The 14,344-nt window shown below is 39.5% G+C and overlaps 1 protein-coding gene across 1 annotated transcript in view; it reads left to right on the plus strand.

Annotated features, from left to right (window-relative positions):
• The first annotated feature begins 2,852 nt into the window (after positions 1-2,852).
• ZC2HC1A (zinc finger C2HC-type containing 1A) overlaps positions 2,853-14,344 on the plus strand; it is a 54,383-nt gene continuing 42,891 nt past the window's right edge. Inside the window, exon 1 of the mRNA XM_027561239.1 lies at positions 2,853-2,954. Within this exon, the coding sequence (XP_027417040.1) occupies positions 2,939-2,954 (16 nt within the window). The 5' untranslated portion in view covers positions 2,853-2,938. The remainder of the gene's footprint in view (positions 2,955-14,344) is intronic.

Raw genomic sequence — 14,344 nt, forward strand, 5'->3', positions numbered from 1 at the left:
TAATGGCTACCCATTCCAGTATTTTGGTCTGGAGAATTCCATGGGGTCACAAAGAGTCAGACACGACTGAGCAACTTTCACTTTCACCATTCACTAAGAGCATAAATATTAGCAAAAATTTCATCTCTGAGACTTCTAGAAATTCAAGGATTCTAAAAGATGAAAATTATATCTACTTTGTAGAGTTGTTTTGAAGATTAGATAAGTGTCTATATGAAAAGGACCTAAAACATGCCTGATATAATTTTTCAAAATCATTACTATTACCATTATTATTGTTTTTACTGTAGCAGATGTTGTTACTGTATTGTTGTTACTGTAGCAGTTATACCCAATAGGGTGTGTATCAGCCAATTCCATTTGTGACTTGACTTCAGTTCAAGAACTTGTGATTTGTAAAGTAAGTAAGTTTTTTCTCTATTTTGGGGCTTTTTCCAATGGTGGTTTTTCCTTTTTAGTGCTCGTTTAAAGCACTCCCATCCCCCACCCCTCCCGATTCTAACTTTAGTCTTAGCAGCGCCAAAGGACCTTTCCCCACTCACTCCCCGGTGACTAAATGGCAGGCAAGGCTGTGAGCTGGCCAATTAGGCCTAGGATCTCAAATCTCAGAGGAATCAAAGAACCAGAGCAGAACTAGGGGGAGGGGAGGAGTTGAGACAGGCATGTCTCAAGAGTCCATATCAGAGATAGACTGCACCACATTCACACATACTAAAATCACCTTCCCCAAAAGAGATGGTGTAGTCCTCAGGTGCTTGTCCGTGTCTGCGTGCTAAGTTGCTTCAGCTGTGTCCAACTCTTTGCCACCTGTATTGCTGATCCTGTTCCTGCACTGGTTGTCTCTCTGTTCACACTGTTTGCACTGTTTGCTGAACCCAGGGTAGGCAAGGGGCCAGCTGAGGCTGGAAGGAGACTCGAGGAGCCATGGAACTGCAGACAGGTTTATTCTCGCCTGTCTGGCATGGTAGCCATATCACAGTCTCTCTGCTGGCTGACTCAGCAGCCATAGCAACAGCCACAACATAACCATAATGAAGCCATAACAGAGTCATAACATAACCTCATGTAACATAACCATGACGTTTCTCCAATGTAGCCCCAGTGCAGCAGCAACCAGGGCTTTCATGTTGAAGCTCGCACAGGCCCACCACACAAAGTAGCCCAAAGTGAGTACCTCCTGAAGCAAACGCGCAGTGCTATATGTGATTTTGGCTGTTACATAATCATGCAAAACCATTGTTTATAGAACATGGGTGAGAAGGCCCTGAGAACATGGGGCGAGAGAGCCTAACTGGCACCATCTTGTTAATTTCCCACACCACCCTATGGACTGTAGCCTGCCAGGCTCCTCTGTCCATGGGATTCTCCAGGCATGAATACTGGAGTGGGTTGCGGTGCCCTGCTCCAAGAGATCTTCCAGACCCAGGGATCGAATCAGAGTCTCTTATGTCTCCTGCTTGGCAGTTGGGTTCTTTACCACTAGCACCACCTGGGAAGCCCCATGTACTCAGATTACTCCATTATAAGGCATTCTTGGATGGAGAATAGAACTTTTGCTTCATAAAGGCTTCTGGTTTGTAAGTTACATACTTTTATAAGCAGACAAACTTTAGATATGATGTCAACATTTTGCAACTGAACGGAGTAATAGGAGAAGGAGAAGGCAATGGCACCCAACTCCAGTACTCTTGCCTGGAAAATCCCATGGACGGAGAAGCCTGGTAGCCTCCAGTCCATGGGGTCGCTAAGAGTCAGACACGACTGAGCGACTTCACTTTCATGCATTGGAGAAGGAAATGGCAACCTACTCCAGTGTTCTTGCCTGGAGAATCCCAGGGACGGAGGAGCCTGGTGGGCTGCCGTCTATGGGGCCGCACAGAGTCAGATACGACTGAAGCGACTCAGCAGCAGCATGTAAGATTTGTTACGGAAATTACACTAATACTGACAAATTGCCAAGACTTATACTAGAGTTAGCCAATGAGATGGCTTATTACCGCTAAATCAAATTTTCAAAGACATTTAGTTCTGGGGAAATGTGTTAGATTGTTAAGCAGAGGTTTTAGCTAGTTTTGCAGTTACCTTCATCCCAAGAGGTTTTGACAGAAACAGGCTTCCATCTGTCATATATAGATTAGTTTCGCCCCTAAACTCCCTGATCAAACCTAGTTTTATGTACCTCCTCAGTTGGGGCGCCGACCGACTACTTTAGTTCCAAGTCTGGGGCCCGGGAAGGCCAAAAGTAGCCGAAGAGGAAGGCAGCTCTGGGTTTCACTTTAATTTTCCGCCCAAGCTTTTCTGCTGAGGAAATTGTTTCTGAGGGCCGAGAGAAATCTCAGTTCTACAATTCCAGATAGAAAGTACGATTTCTGTAGGAAAACGGTCCGAAGACTCACATATCCGTGTGTGCAGAGAAAAGTTTAGGAAATACACTCCGGTGAAATGTGACTACACAGCGGGGAATGGAGAGGGTGCTGCTCAAGAGTGTGTAAGACGCGGGGTTTGTTTGCGTGTTTGCTTCAAGTCCTCAGAGAGGGATAGATGGCAATTCAGAATTGCACTTGATTGAGGGACTGCTGATGGGAACCCTGAGGTGCTGAGATATTCTAAACAAAAGGCTAAGACGTGAGAAAAACAAGGCGAGAGTCGAACAAAGGCCGCCGTACGGCGGCAAGATACAACCGAATGCGGTGCAGACTCACCGGAGAAGCGCTACTGAAGCGCGGACGTGGGCTGCCTCCGCGCAACGGCGGCAGGAGGCGGGCCACCTCGAGGCCCCGCCCCCTCGTAACTCCCCGCCCCTCCCGCGCCGGACCAATGGGAGCTCGGAATATTAGCAGGTGGGAGGCGCGGCCGGGTTGCTACAGCCGGAGCTGGGCGGCGGCGGCGGTGGCGGGTGCAGCTCAAGGAGTCTGGTGGGTCTCGAAGCGTTGGCGCAATGGAGGGACTGGAAGGTGAGGAGAAGAAAGGATGTGGGCGGGGCGCCTGGGGGTCGGGTGGCGGGGGAAGGGTCTACCCTGGACCTCCGTACCGGGGAGGCAAGGGCAGATTCCATAGCGGTGGACCCCGCCGCTCCTTCTGAGGCTGGGATGATTGGGCTCTCTGCAGCCCCAGACACTGTCGAGCTGATGATCCTTAGGCTGCCCCTCCTCAAACGGTTTATACCTGATGCGCTCCCCCGCCCTACCCCACGAGCCTGATCTGCCTCTGGTAAACGCCTGCAAATCCCTTCCTACCATTTTCTGGTCTGCCTCACTACCTGAGTGTCCTATTGGTAATAACAGCCTCTGACCAAATTTTATTTTCCTTGCAAAGTGGACTCTCCATTCATGTCTGCCGCCTCCCTACCGCCAGCCTTTGCTGGAGCCCCGGGGTGTGTCTCCAGCCTTGAACTGCTGATACTTTCCTTGGCCACTTTCCTTGGTTTCCCTAGGTAACCGTTTTTCCATTTCTGCAGCATCTTTTATGGGAAGGGTGCCGAGAGCATCTCCCGAGGAAGTGTCACTGGCCAGTTTTAGAGCCAGGACAATAGGTTAACAGAAGGGTTTAAGGGTTTATTCAAGAGAACTCTGTAAGGAAAAGCCAACATTGATTCTTTATCTTTGGGTTTATCTTTGTGCTGTAGCAGGACGCCAGGTTTTGCTTTGTTCCCAATTCTTTTCACTTGTCTGTTCTCTTTACCTGTGTTATCCTGGTGTAATACAGCATTCGCTTAAAGACAACAAAGAAAAAAAAGAAAACAGCATTAGCAACAGCGGTTTCAAGATTCCTTTTCAAATTGTGCTTAATCCTTCTGAAGAAGAATAACCCTAACACAACGGAGGGATACTGTTGCAATGATTTAGCTTTTTTTCCTCCTCTTAATTTACATAGATTCAGGTGGAATTAATAAACAGAGGCATTGAGCTCTGTGTATTGTTGTATGCTGGAGAGTAAATTATTTTAAGTTGTGTTATGAAAAGAAAAGTAATAACTGATAACTTTCTGCAGTGACCTAGTCTCACCAAAAAGCAAATACAGTAATGAATATGATATTATTTCATGCTCTTGCTCCTAGGTGATGCTCTCATACTAACCACCTTGAGGATCATAGATAATCGAGACCTGTGATGATTTTCTATTTGTGTGCAGCTGCAGTGTACTATAACAAATGAAGTTCTTGTTCTTTGCTAATTTATTTTAGGCAGATCACTCAAAAGTTTCCATGAAGTAGGAATTGTAATGATATTCCTTACTCAGGTGTTTTTGTTTAGAGAACTCCTGGAGACAGCTTATTTTTTTTTTAATGAATTTTCAAACATATGGTATTTTAGCATAGGATCATGAGTCCTGCATTTCTCATGAAGTTATTTTAATACACATACAGTGCTTTAGAATGGTTTTTCTGAAGCTTTATTTTTCTATTATTTTATTTAGCATTTGTAATTGAGGCAAAGATCTTCATCTGACTTTTCATTTGTTTATGCTAAGCATCTAAAACAATGTCTGACACAAAGTAGGTGTTCATTAAATATTTGTTAGATAAATGACTTTGTCCATGAGAGGCCCTGGGGATGCAGGAAAAAATAAAAAGTCAAAGCGCTCTTCTCACTGAGCCTACATTTTAGTGATTCTTATGTTTTAGCAGTGCTGATATTACTTTTGAAATCTTACCACGAATGCTTTTAAAATACAATGAAAACCTATTATGATACTCAATTACATGGGTGAAGAAAAACATGAATTCTGCTGTAATATGTTATGTTATCATGGGTGTTTGTTTTAGGAGTCCAGCTTGTGATGTTTCATGTTAAACAGTACTTCTTTACTCATTTAATTTTTTTTAACAAAATTAAGTTGCTGTCATTAACAATGTTGTGTGTTAATTATAATGAATTAGGTTACAATGTATGAAATTATTCTTTTTCTAGGGCAAAACAGTTGAATATTGGTAATTTCAAATGGTAATAAAAATTTTTATTTTAATAAAATAAAAGCTCTCAGAGACTTTTCTTGAAGTTAGTGCCTTTCTTTTTCTCCTCCTCCTTTTAAAAATTTAGCCCTTGTTGAGTCATACTTTATAAAGAAGAACTTTGAGTCTTAATGAGGAATTCATTAATTCATTCCTCTGTGACTTTGTTTAATAAACAGTGATACATTGGTACAGTGAAAGATAGAGTTTTTCCCTGTTGGAAATTAAAATCTAGCATATCAAAGGTGTCTAATGAACCTCATATTGCAGTATTCAGTAGAAAATCTTTGAGAATTTGCTTAATACATACCATGTGTGCTTGTGTGGTTAGTTACTCAGACATGTCTGACTCTTTGCGACCCCATGGACCGTAACCTGCCAGGCTCTGTCTAAGAAATTCTTCAGGCAAGAGTACTGGAGTGGATTGCCATTGCCTTCTCCAGGGGATCTTCCCGACCCAGGGATCAAACCCCAGTCTCCTGCATTGCAGAAGGATTCTTTACCATAGTAATTGAGCAAATACACTATTGCTTGGCATTAAATTAAAAGGAATTAAACCCATGTTTTTTATTGAAGCCAGTTAGAAGACTAAACTTGATTGTAAAATCAGAAAACATATGGACTCCTGAAAAATTTTATTGAAGATTATCATATTCTTGGGGCTTCCCTGGTAACTCAGCTAGTAAAGAATCTGCCTGCAATGCAGAAGACCCCAGTCCGATCCCTGAGTTGGGAAGATCCCCTGGAGAAGGTATAGGCTACCCACTCCAGTATTCTTGGTCTTCCCGGGTGGTTCAGATGGTAGAGAATCCAGATGCAATGAAGGAGACCTGGGTTTGATCCCTGGGTTGGGAAGATCCCATGGGGAAGGGAACAGCTACTCACTCCAGTATTATGCTTGGAGAATTACATAGACAGAGGAGCCTGGCAGGCTACAGTCCATGGGGTCTCAAGAGTCTGACACAACTTAGCGACTAAACCACCACCATGCACTATAGGTATGTCTAAAGGAAATAAAAGTAGTTCTAGACCTGGAAAAGTTCAATCTCTTTTAAGCTTTTCATCTGTAAAATGGAGAGAGGACAAACCCTAAGCAGGTTTTATCCGTATGTATTGTCATTCCTTTCATAATATGTTGATAAGTCATTATTAACAATTGTGACAGATCTTCCTGCCTAGTCCTCTTTTGGACTGCTAAAATTAGTAGGCCTTAGGGTATTGCCCTCTAAAACTTGATTAAAGTTTGATTGCTCTTTTCTAATGTAGCTCTTGATGTAGTTGAAGAAAGCCACGCTGTCCCTTTAGGGGTTTTTGTTCGTTTTCCCCTAATCTAAGCACTGGTTTAACTGATAATTAATTCATCATCTTTACTAATTTATCTCGATTCATTTTTTTTGGGGGGGGGTACTGACTTTGATGCCATATTATTTTAATAGCCAATGTATTGGACAGATGTGTGCTTGGATCCTTACTTTGTTTCTTTTTAGCTTTGGAGCTAATACACTCCAATCTACCTGAACTATATTAAGTATTAAATGATGTAACATATATTAAGCATTTGGCAAACTGCCTAGTACATAGGAGACCCCCTTTAGTGTTTGTTTATTGGATGGATAAAAATCCCAGGAAGTGTGCTAGAACCTTAAGAGTAGTTCAGTGTAGGTAAAACATAGCAGACTTGGAAGGGGTTGTGGGCAATCTCACTACATAATTGTGGCAGCAGAATAGACTGGAGAAGGGAGAGGCTGGAAATGTGTATATGTGATAAAGATTTGAACTAAGGCAAAAGCAGCAGAAATTAAAAAGGGGAGATAGGTAGAGAAATTTCGGTGATGGAGAGATGAAATAGAACTGCTGGATGTGGGAGGGAAGAGGAATCAAGGATAAAGCAGTTTTGTAGCTTGGACTAAAACGTAATACTATCTTTAACCAAGAGAAGGACAAGTTTGGAAGATGAGGTAATGATTTTGGCTTTAGAAATGTTGTATTTGTATAGTACTCGGGGCATATCTGGTGGAAAAGTTTTATAGCTGCCTGTAAATATCTATCTGGAGTTTTTAGTAGTCATTAGCTTATTAGTGACAGAAAATAGGTATGTTTGCTCAGCGAAGCTATATTTAACAAGATGAAGAAAAAAACTTGGGGGGAACTGATGCTTTAAGGTTGAGCAGGAAAGGAAACTAGAGTAGGGGGCAGTCTTTAAAAAGGCTTAAAAGTTGTCAAGAAAGGGAAGAGGGGAGAATGAATATTTACTGAGTATGCTGGAAAAAGCCTGTAGCACTTGGTATTCTTAGAGACCTAGGTACTAACCAGTTGCAACCCTGCTGGCTTATGAAATCCGAAACACTTGGACTTAGGAGAAAGAAATATCACTGACGCTAAGAGAGAAAGGGCTTTAAAGGTAGAAGGGATTGGTCAGCAGAGTCTTATGATATAGGAAGGTCAAGTAAGGTGAGGATTCAAGAGGCATTTCAGTTTGACAATTAACAGATTAATGGTAATCAGTTGCTTCTGTCTCTTAAGGTCTTTGTCTCCTTATTGAAGAAACTACCTGATCGTATCTGCTTCCCAGACACGCACATAATATTATGACTGTCTTCTCTCTCTTTACTCTGTTCTGTTTTTCTGTCGTTGCACTGTGCTTTTCACTAAAAAACATTTTATAAACAGTGTTAGTGGCTCAGTCGTATCTGACTCTTTGCGACCTCATGGACTGTAGCCTGCCAGGCTCCTCTGTTCTTGGGATTCTCCAGGCAAGAATACTGGAGTGGGTAGCCATTCCCTTCTCCAGGGGATCTTCCTGACCCAAGAATGGAACCTGTGTCTCCCACATTGCAGGTGATTCTTTACCATCTGAACCAAGCCCGTATAAACAGGTAAATATATAAAATGTCAGGTAGTGAAAAAAAGTGATTCCCCCCCCCCCCCCCAAAGAGTAGAAGCTTGGTAAGATCAGGGTCTTTGATTCATCTTGTTTGCCTAATTTCATCCCTCTTTTCATCCTATTTTCATATTTCATCCTGTTTTCATCCATTTCATACTGAATTTCATTTGGTTTGCCTAATTGCTAGAACAGTTCCTGTCTCATGGTAGGTGCTCAATAAGTACTTGTTGAATCAACATACGTGTCTATTTTAATACAGTGTTTAGTCCTGATAAAGCTTGCCTGTATTTCAGATTGGGAGTGAATGAAAGGTAGAGAGGAGTTAGTAAATGTAAGCCAGTGTTTCAAAAAATATGCTACTCAGGATATTGGTCCTAAATAACTTCTAGGCACAGAAAGGATTTCTGTTGGGGAAATAACGCATACTAAATCTCTTCTCTCTCAAGACTGAGTAAGTTCTACTCTAAGAAAACCTATTTGTTTAGCATTTTCCAAACATTTAACCATAAGCAAAGGATTTGAGGGTGATTGGTAGAAGTAGTGGAAATGACTAGTCAAGTTCAGAATGGATAGGAATGGAAGTACCGCTAGGAATGGCTTATCAAGAAAATGCAAGTCACTCTGAGATCAAGAAAGTGACCAAGAGGTAGATTGTAGAAGCCTGTCGTTAGAGCTCTTGTGTATTTTAAGAGTCCAGAGGTGGAGCTTTCTAAGTTGTTTTAGCAGTGGTTGTTTTTCCTGGAGTGCAGGTCACTAAAGTGAAGGAAGGGTGAAGACTGTGTGCTGAGTAGGTTAAGGGTGACTGTGAAATATTGAAATCTAGGATGAGCTGAAAGACGAATAGCTTACGAGATATTAGAGATCATTGACCTGGAAGTAATTCAATTTTAAAAAAGGGTTGTAGGGGGAAAGTAGGAAAACAGCTGCCATGTGCTTCAAAAGAGAGGTTTATTGAGATCTTTTTTTCCTAACATTTATATTGGAGTATCGCTGATTAACAGTGTTATGATAGTTTCAAGTGGATAGCAAACAGCCTCAACCATACAGCTTTTGCCACTCAGGAGAGAGTAGTAGAGTTTGCCTCATGCCCTGGAGAGTAGTATTTTTTATTTTATTGCTTGTGAAGCATTTTTATGTATAACATCTCAGTTGATCCTCTTGAATTTTAAGGTAGATTGAGCAGATATTATCTTCATTTAACAGATATTAAACTTGAGGCTACCTATGTGACTACTCATACATTTTCTTATAGTTCATTTAGTGAAAACTTTTCCAACAAGGAGAGAGACATGTTCTTTGCTCAAGGTCCTCGCAGATTCTCAATTCTGTGTATAGACAAGTGGAAGTCACTTCCTCGACATCTTGCAGTTGGTCAGTCGGTTTAATCATTCTTATTTATGACCAACTTTCTTTTTTAAATATAACATCAGTAAGGGAGGTGTCTTATTATCCATATACTTTTAAGGTAGATTTTATTAAATATGCTTTATTTATTATGGTGTATTAGAGTTAGAAGGGGTGCTCCTAGGTCATTTAATCTAATATCCTTATTTTATATAAGAGGAATTGTGAACCTTAGAGAGGTTTACTATCTTGCCCAGCAAGTCATAGTTCTAAGTGACAGAGCTGAGACTTGACTTAGATAATATGAGACAGAGTCCAGTGCTTTTTCTGTTGTAAAGAATATTAGAACATTGCCATTAGGACAAATTGTGGCTTCGTGTTCTTGCTCCAGTGTTCTTGCCTGGAGAATCCCAGGGACAGGGGAGCCTGGTGGGCTGCCATCTATGGGGTCACACAGAGTCAGACACGACTGAAGTGACTTAGCAGTAGCAGCAGCAGCAGTGGCTTCATGACTAAAGCCTAAGCTGCTTATCATGACCTGTTGTAGACATTCTTTCCAGGGGATGTTGATGCCAACACACGTGACATACTTTGTGGATTATAGGGCTATGCTGTATAAGAGAAAACTAAATTTATATATCTATTTATTTTGAATAACGTAATGACTTTTAATTTTTTCTTGTTTTTGGAAATAATTTAAAATGTTTTCTCTGTAATGGTATTTCCTCTTTTTTATGCCTTTGGTGATAATAATTTTCTTTTTCTTTAAATACAATTTGAACATGTTTGATGACTTGTAGGAATTAATCCCAGGAGTTGATTTTATGGTAGTATTCTTGTTGCTGTTATATTAAGTTTTAAGCTTTTGTATTAAAAAAAGAAAAAATGGAAGAGGATTTGGTTCTTAGATACAGAACCAGAGAAGTAAAGCGTGTAGACTGTTGGCTTTATCAAGCAGTGATTGTATGTCTCTACCCTTGTGTCACTATTGCTTGGTACATGCTTGGCAAGTAGTAGGGACTCAAGTAGGCACTCACATTATTTCCACGTGTTAACTGATTTTTCTTAACAGTTAATTTTCAAAAGATTTTGTTTTGTTATCTATTTAACAAGGAAATACTAAAATATACTTTGAAGCAAGTAACATGTGGTACTATTCAGCATTTTATATTGATACCTTTTTAAATCACTGTTTGGAATTTGAAGGAAGACATGAAAACTATAAATAGGCAAGTAGTATGTGGTATCACTTTGACAGTCATTATGAAGACATTCTGATCTTCATGTATCTAATGGATTCAGCTGCCAGCAACTGCCTCAGCTTTCTGGATAATTAATGGAATTAAGTGATCCAGATAAATGAAGTTGCTTTGATATCCCTAAATAACCTAGTCTTTGGTATTGGAAAGGACAAATCAGGCAAAGCTTAGCTATGCTTTTGTACTGTTCACAGCTTAACTGCCACCATCCAGGCATTGACTTCCACCTGAAATGACAAATAGTTACTCTCTGCCACTGAAATAGGGCAGAGGGACACCTGGAGTATGCAAGAACAAAGCATTCTTCTGTTACTGTTTGATTGTGTTCCCACCAATGTCTGTTTTGATTCTCCTGATAAGTTTTCTGTGGACTCAATAAATGCCTTGCAACAACATATATATGAAGTCAATAACTGTAATTTTATCATGAGTTTGTCACTTCTAAAAGATAGTAGTTTTCTGATAAAAGTTTTAACCATCAGTAAAATCAGTTCAGTCTCTCAGTCATGCCTGACTCTTTGCAACCCCATGGACTGCAGCACACCAGGCTTCCCTGTCCATCACCAGCTCTTGGAGTTTGCTCAGACTCATGTCGTCCATCGACTTGGTGATGCCATCCAACTGTCTTATCCCCTGCCGTCCCCTTCTTCTCCCGCCTTCAAGTCTTTCCCAGCATCAGGGTTTTTTACCAGTGAGTCAGTTATTTGCATCAGGTGGCTAGAGTATTGGCGTTTCAGCTTCAGCATCAGTCCTTGCAATGAATATTCAGGACTGATTTCCTTTATGATTGACTGGTTTAATTTCCTTGCTGTCCAAGGGAATCTCCAAGAGTCTTCTCCAACACTACAGTTCAAAAGCATCAGTTCTTCAGCGCTCAGCTTTCTTTATGGTCCAACTTTCACATCCATACCTGACTACTGGAAAAACCATAGCTTTGACTAGATGGATCTTTGTTGGCAAAGTAATGTCTCTGCTTTTTAATATGCTGTCTAGGTTGGCCATAGCTTTTCTTCCAAGGAGCAAGCATCTTTTAATTTCATGGCTATAGTCACCATCTGCAGTGTTTTGGAGCCCCCCAAAATAAAGTCTATCAGTGTTTCCATTGTTTGCCCATCTGTTTGCCATGAAATGATGGAAGCAGATGCCATGATCTTAGTTTTTTGAATGTTGAGTTTTAACCCAGCTTTTTCACTCTCCTCTTTCACTTTCATCAAGAGGCTCTTTAGTTCTTCTTTGCTTTCTGCCATAAGGGTGGTGTCATCTGTGTATTTGAGGTTATTGATATTTCTCCTGGCAATCTTGATTCCAGCTTGTGCTTCATCCAGCCCGGTGTTTCGCATGATGTAAATACGAAACATATAAGTTAAACGTAGACTGTAGACTGCATGTAAGTTAAATAAGCATGGTGACAATATACAACCTTGATGTATTCCTTTCCCAATGTATTCAGCAGAAAATATGATAAGGATACTATGTCATCTTAATGAAAATTACAGGTATAGAAGTAAATTTAGGTGTGGTATTTGGCTAGAAAATAAAATGACAAATTGACTTAGTTTTGTAGATTCCAAAGAATGCAGTGAGTGTGTATGTGTGTCTATGATGAAATTTGTAGTGTGAAAGTTCATGAAAGATGCATTAGGGTAACTTGATTTTGTGAAAATTGCAGAAACTTCTTTATTTAATGAATTGTGTCAGATTCATTAATGTCAGATTATCTCAATCTGCTGGTCCAGTGAATCTTAATATTATGTGTATGAAAAAATCAACAATTCACATAATGCATAGTAACTAGGTGATCTTTTCCTTAAAGCATAATACTTCTGTGGTTGGTAGGGACAACATTCTTTTTATTCGAGACTCCCTAATCATATTAGGAAGCCACCTCACTAATCTTCACTATTATTTCTTCCTATTTTTTTTTTTTTTTTTTAGTTTAAAACCATTATATTGTGGAAAACTAGACATAACATAAAATTTACAGTTTTAACCGTTTTTAAGTGTACAACTGAGTTGTATTAAGTACATTCACATTGCTGTGCAGCCATCATCACTATCCATCCCCAGAATGGCTTCATCATCCAAATTGTAGCATCTGTTTTCATCTTATTTTCCTTCCAGTTTTGTTTATGTAATTGACATAGAGCACTTGTATAAGGGATACAGGATAATGATTTGACTTACATACATCATAAAATGATTACCACAGTAAATTTAGTGAACATCTCTCGTCTTACATAGATACAAAATAAAAGGAAAAGAACAAGTTTTTTTTTTCTTCTGGTGAGAAACTCCCAGGATCCAATCTCTTAAATTTGGTATACAATATAGAACTGTTAATTATCTTTATCATATTATCCATTACATCCCTAGTACTTACTTATGACTGGAGATTTATACTTTCTGATGACCTTCATCCAGCTTCCCACCTTCCTTCGTCCTCAGTTCTGGTAACCATGCATCTGATCTCTTTTTCTATGAGTTTCTTTGGGAAGTATAAAGTACTGGGAAGTATAAAGACTATAAAACTATTTCTGTTCCTGGTGCAAGAGTATAGTGATTTGATGCTTCTCTACATTTCAAAATGATCACCATGGTAAGTTTAGTTACCGTCTGTCATCATGCAAGATATTACAGTATTACCGACCGTATCTCCCATACTGTACATTTCATACCTGTGACTGATTTATTTTGTAACTTAAGAGTTTGTATGCTTTAATTTCTCTCACCTATTTCCCGCCCCACCTCACCACCCCCCACCCCCGAAACCATCTATTTGTTTTTTGTGTCTATGACTATGTTTGTTTTGTAAGTTTGTTCATTTGTTTTGTTTTTTAGATTCCGCATCTAAGTGAAAGTATACAGAATTTGTCTTTGTCTTATTTTACTTAGCATAGTACCCTCTAGGCTCATCCATTTTGTCACAGGTGACAAGATTTCAGTATGAACACTGATTCAGTCTTGGGATATTATATTTGTCCATATATTCTAAGTTGTCCATTTTATTGGCATTTAACTGTTCATGGTAATCTCTCTCTCTCTTTTTTTTTTTTTTCATTAGGAGAGAATTTTATTTTAAAAGTGTCATCTTAAACTGCAAGGATGTCCGTTAAACATCACAATTAAACATGCCAAAGAAGAAGCCATGTTGTCAAAATGCCCACTTAACCCACCCAAACATCTCAAACCCACCCTTTGCTGACCTTCTATAACCCCATTTTTTTAAGTTTTTTTTTCTTTTTTTAAACAAGAGAAAGTAGACAGATACATGTTGGTAAATGCTAACTGTCCATATTCACATAGAGACACAGTGTAATCTCTGAGCCCAATATACAGAGAAAGGAGGAAAAAAGCTAGAATTCTATGCACTACTACACAGGGGCCTAGCACCCTCCAGCTTCTAGCAGAGCTAAGGGAGCAGAAGGTTTTTCTTTTTTTCCCACAGAGCATGGTGGTATTGATTCCATAGTTTTTGTCGAGACAGTGTTAAGTATAACGTCTCCACTTCCATTTCTATTTTTTTTTTAAATTTGAGCCCTCTTTTTTTCTTGATGAGACTTGCTGAAGTTTTATCAATTTTTTTTTATCTTTTAAAAGAACCAGCTTGTATTTTAATTGATTTTTTAAATCATTTTTAGTCTCTTATTTAGTTCTATTTTCTTTATGATTTCTTTTCAGCTAATTTTTGAGTTTTGTTTTTCTTTCTCTAGTTCCTTTAGGTGTAAGATTATGTTGTTTATTTGAAATTTTTCCTATTTCCTGAGATAAGTTTGTATTGCTATAAACTTCCCTCTTAGAACTGCTTTTGCTGCAAGTATAAATTTTGGATCATTGTGTTTTTTGTTTTCATTTGTCTCCAGATATTTTTTTACTTTGGGATTTTTTCAGTGACCCATTAGTTGTTTA

Source organism: Bos indicus x Bos taurus, chromosome 14 (genome assembly GCF_003369695.1).
Source record: "Bos indicus x Bos taurus breed Angus x Brahman F1 hybrid chromosome 14, Bos_hybrid_MaternalHap_v2.0, whole genome shotgun sequence".
Taxonomy (NCBI): Eukaryota; Metazoa; Chordata; class Mammalia; order Artiodactyla; family Bovidae; genus Bos; species Bos indicus x Bos taurus.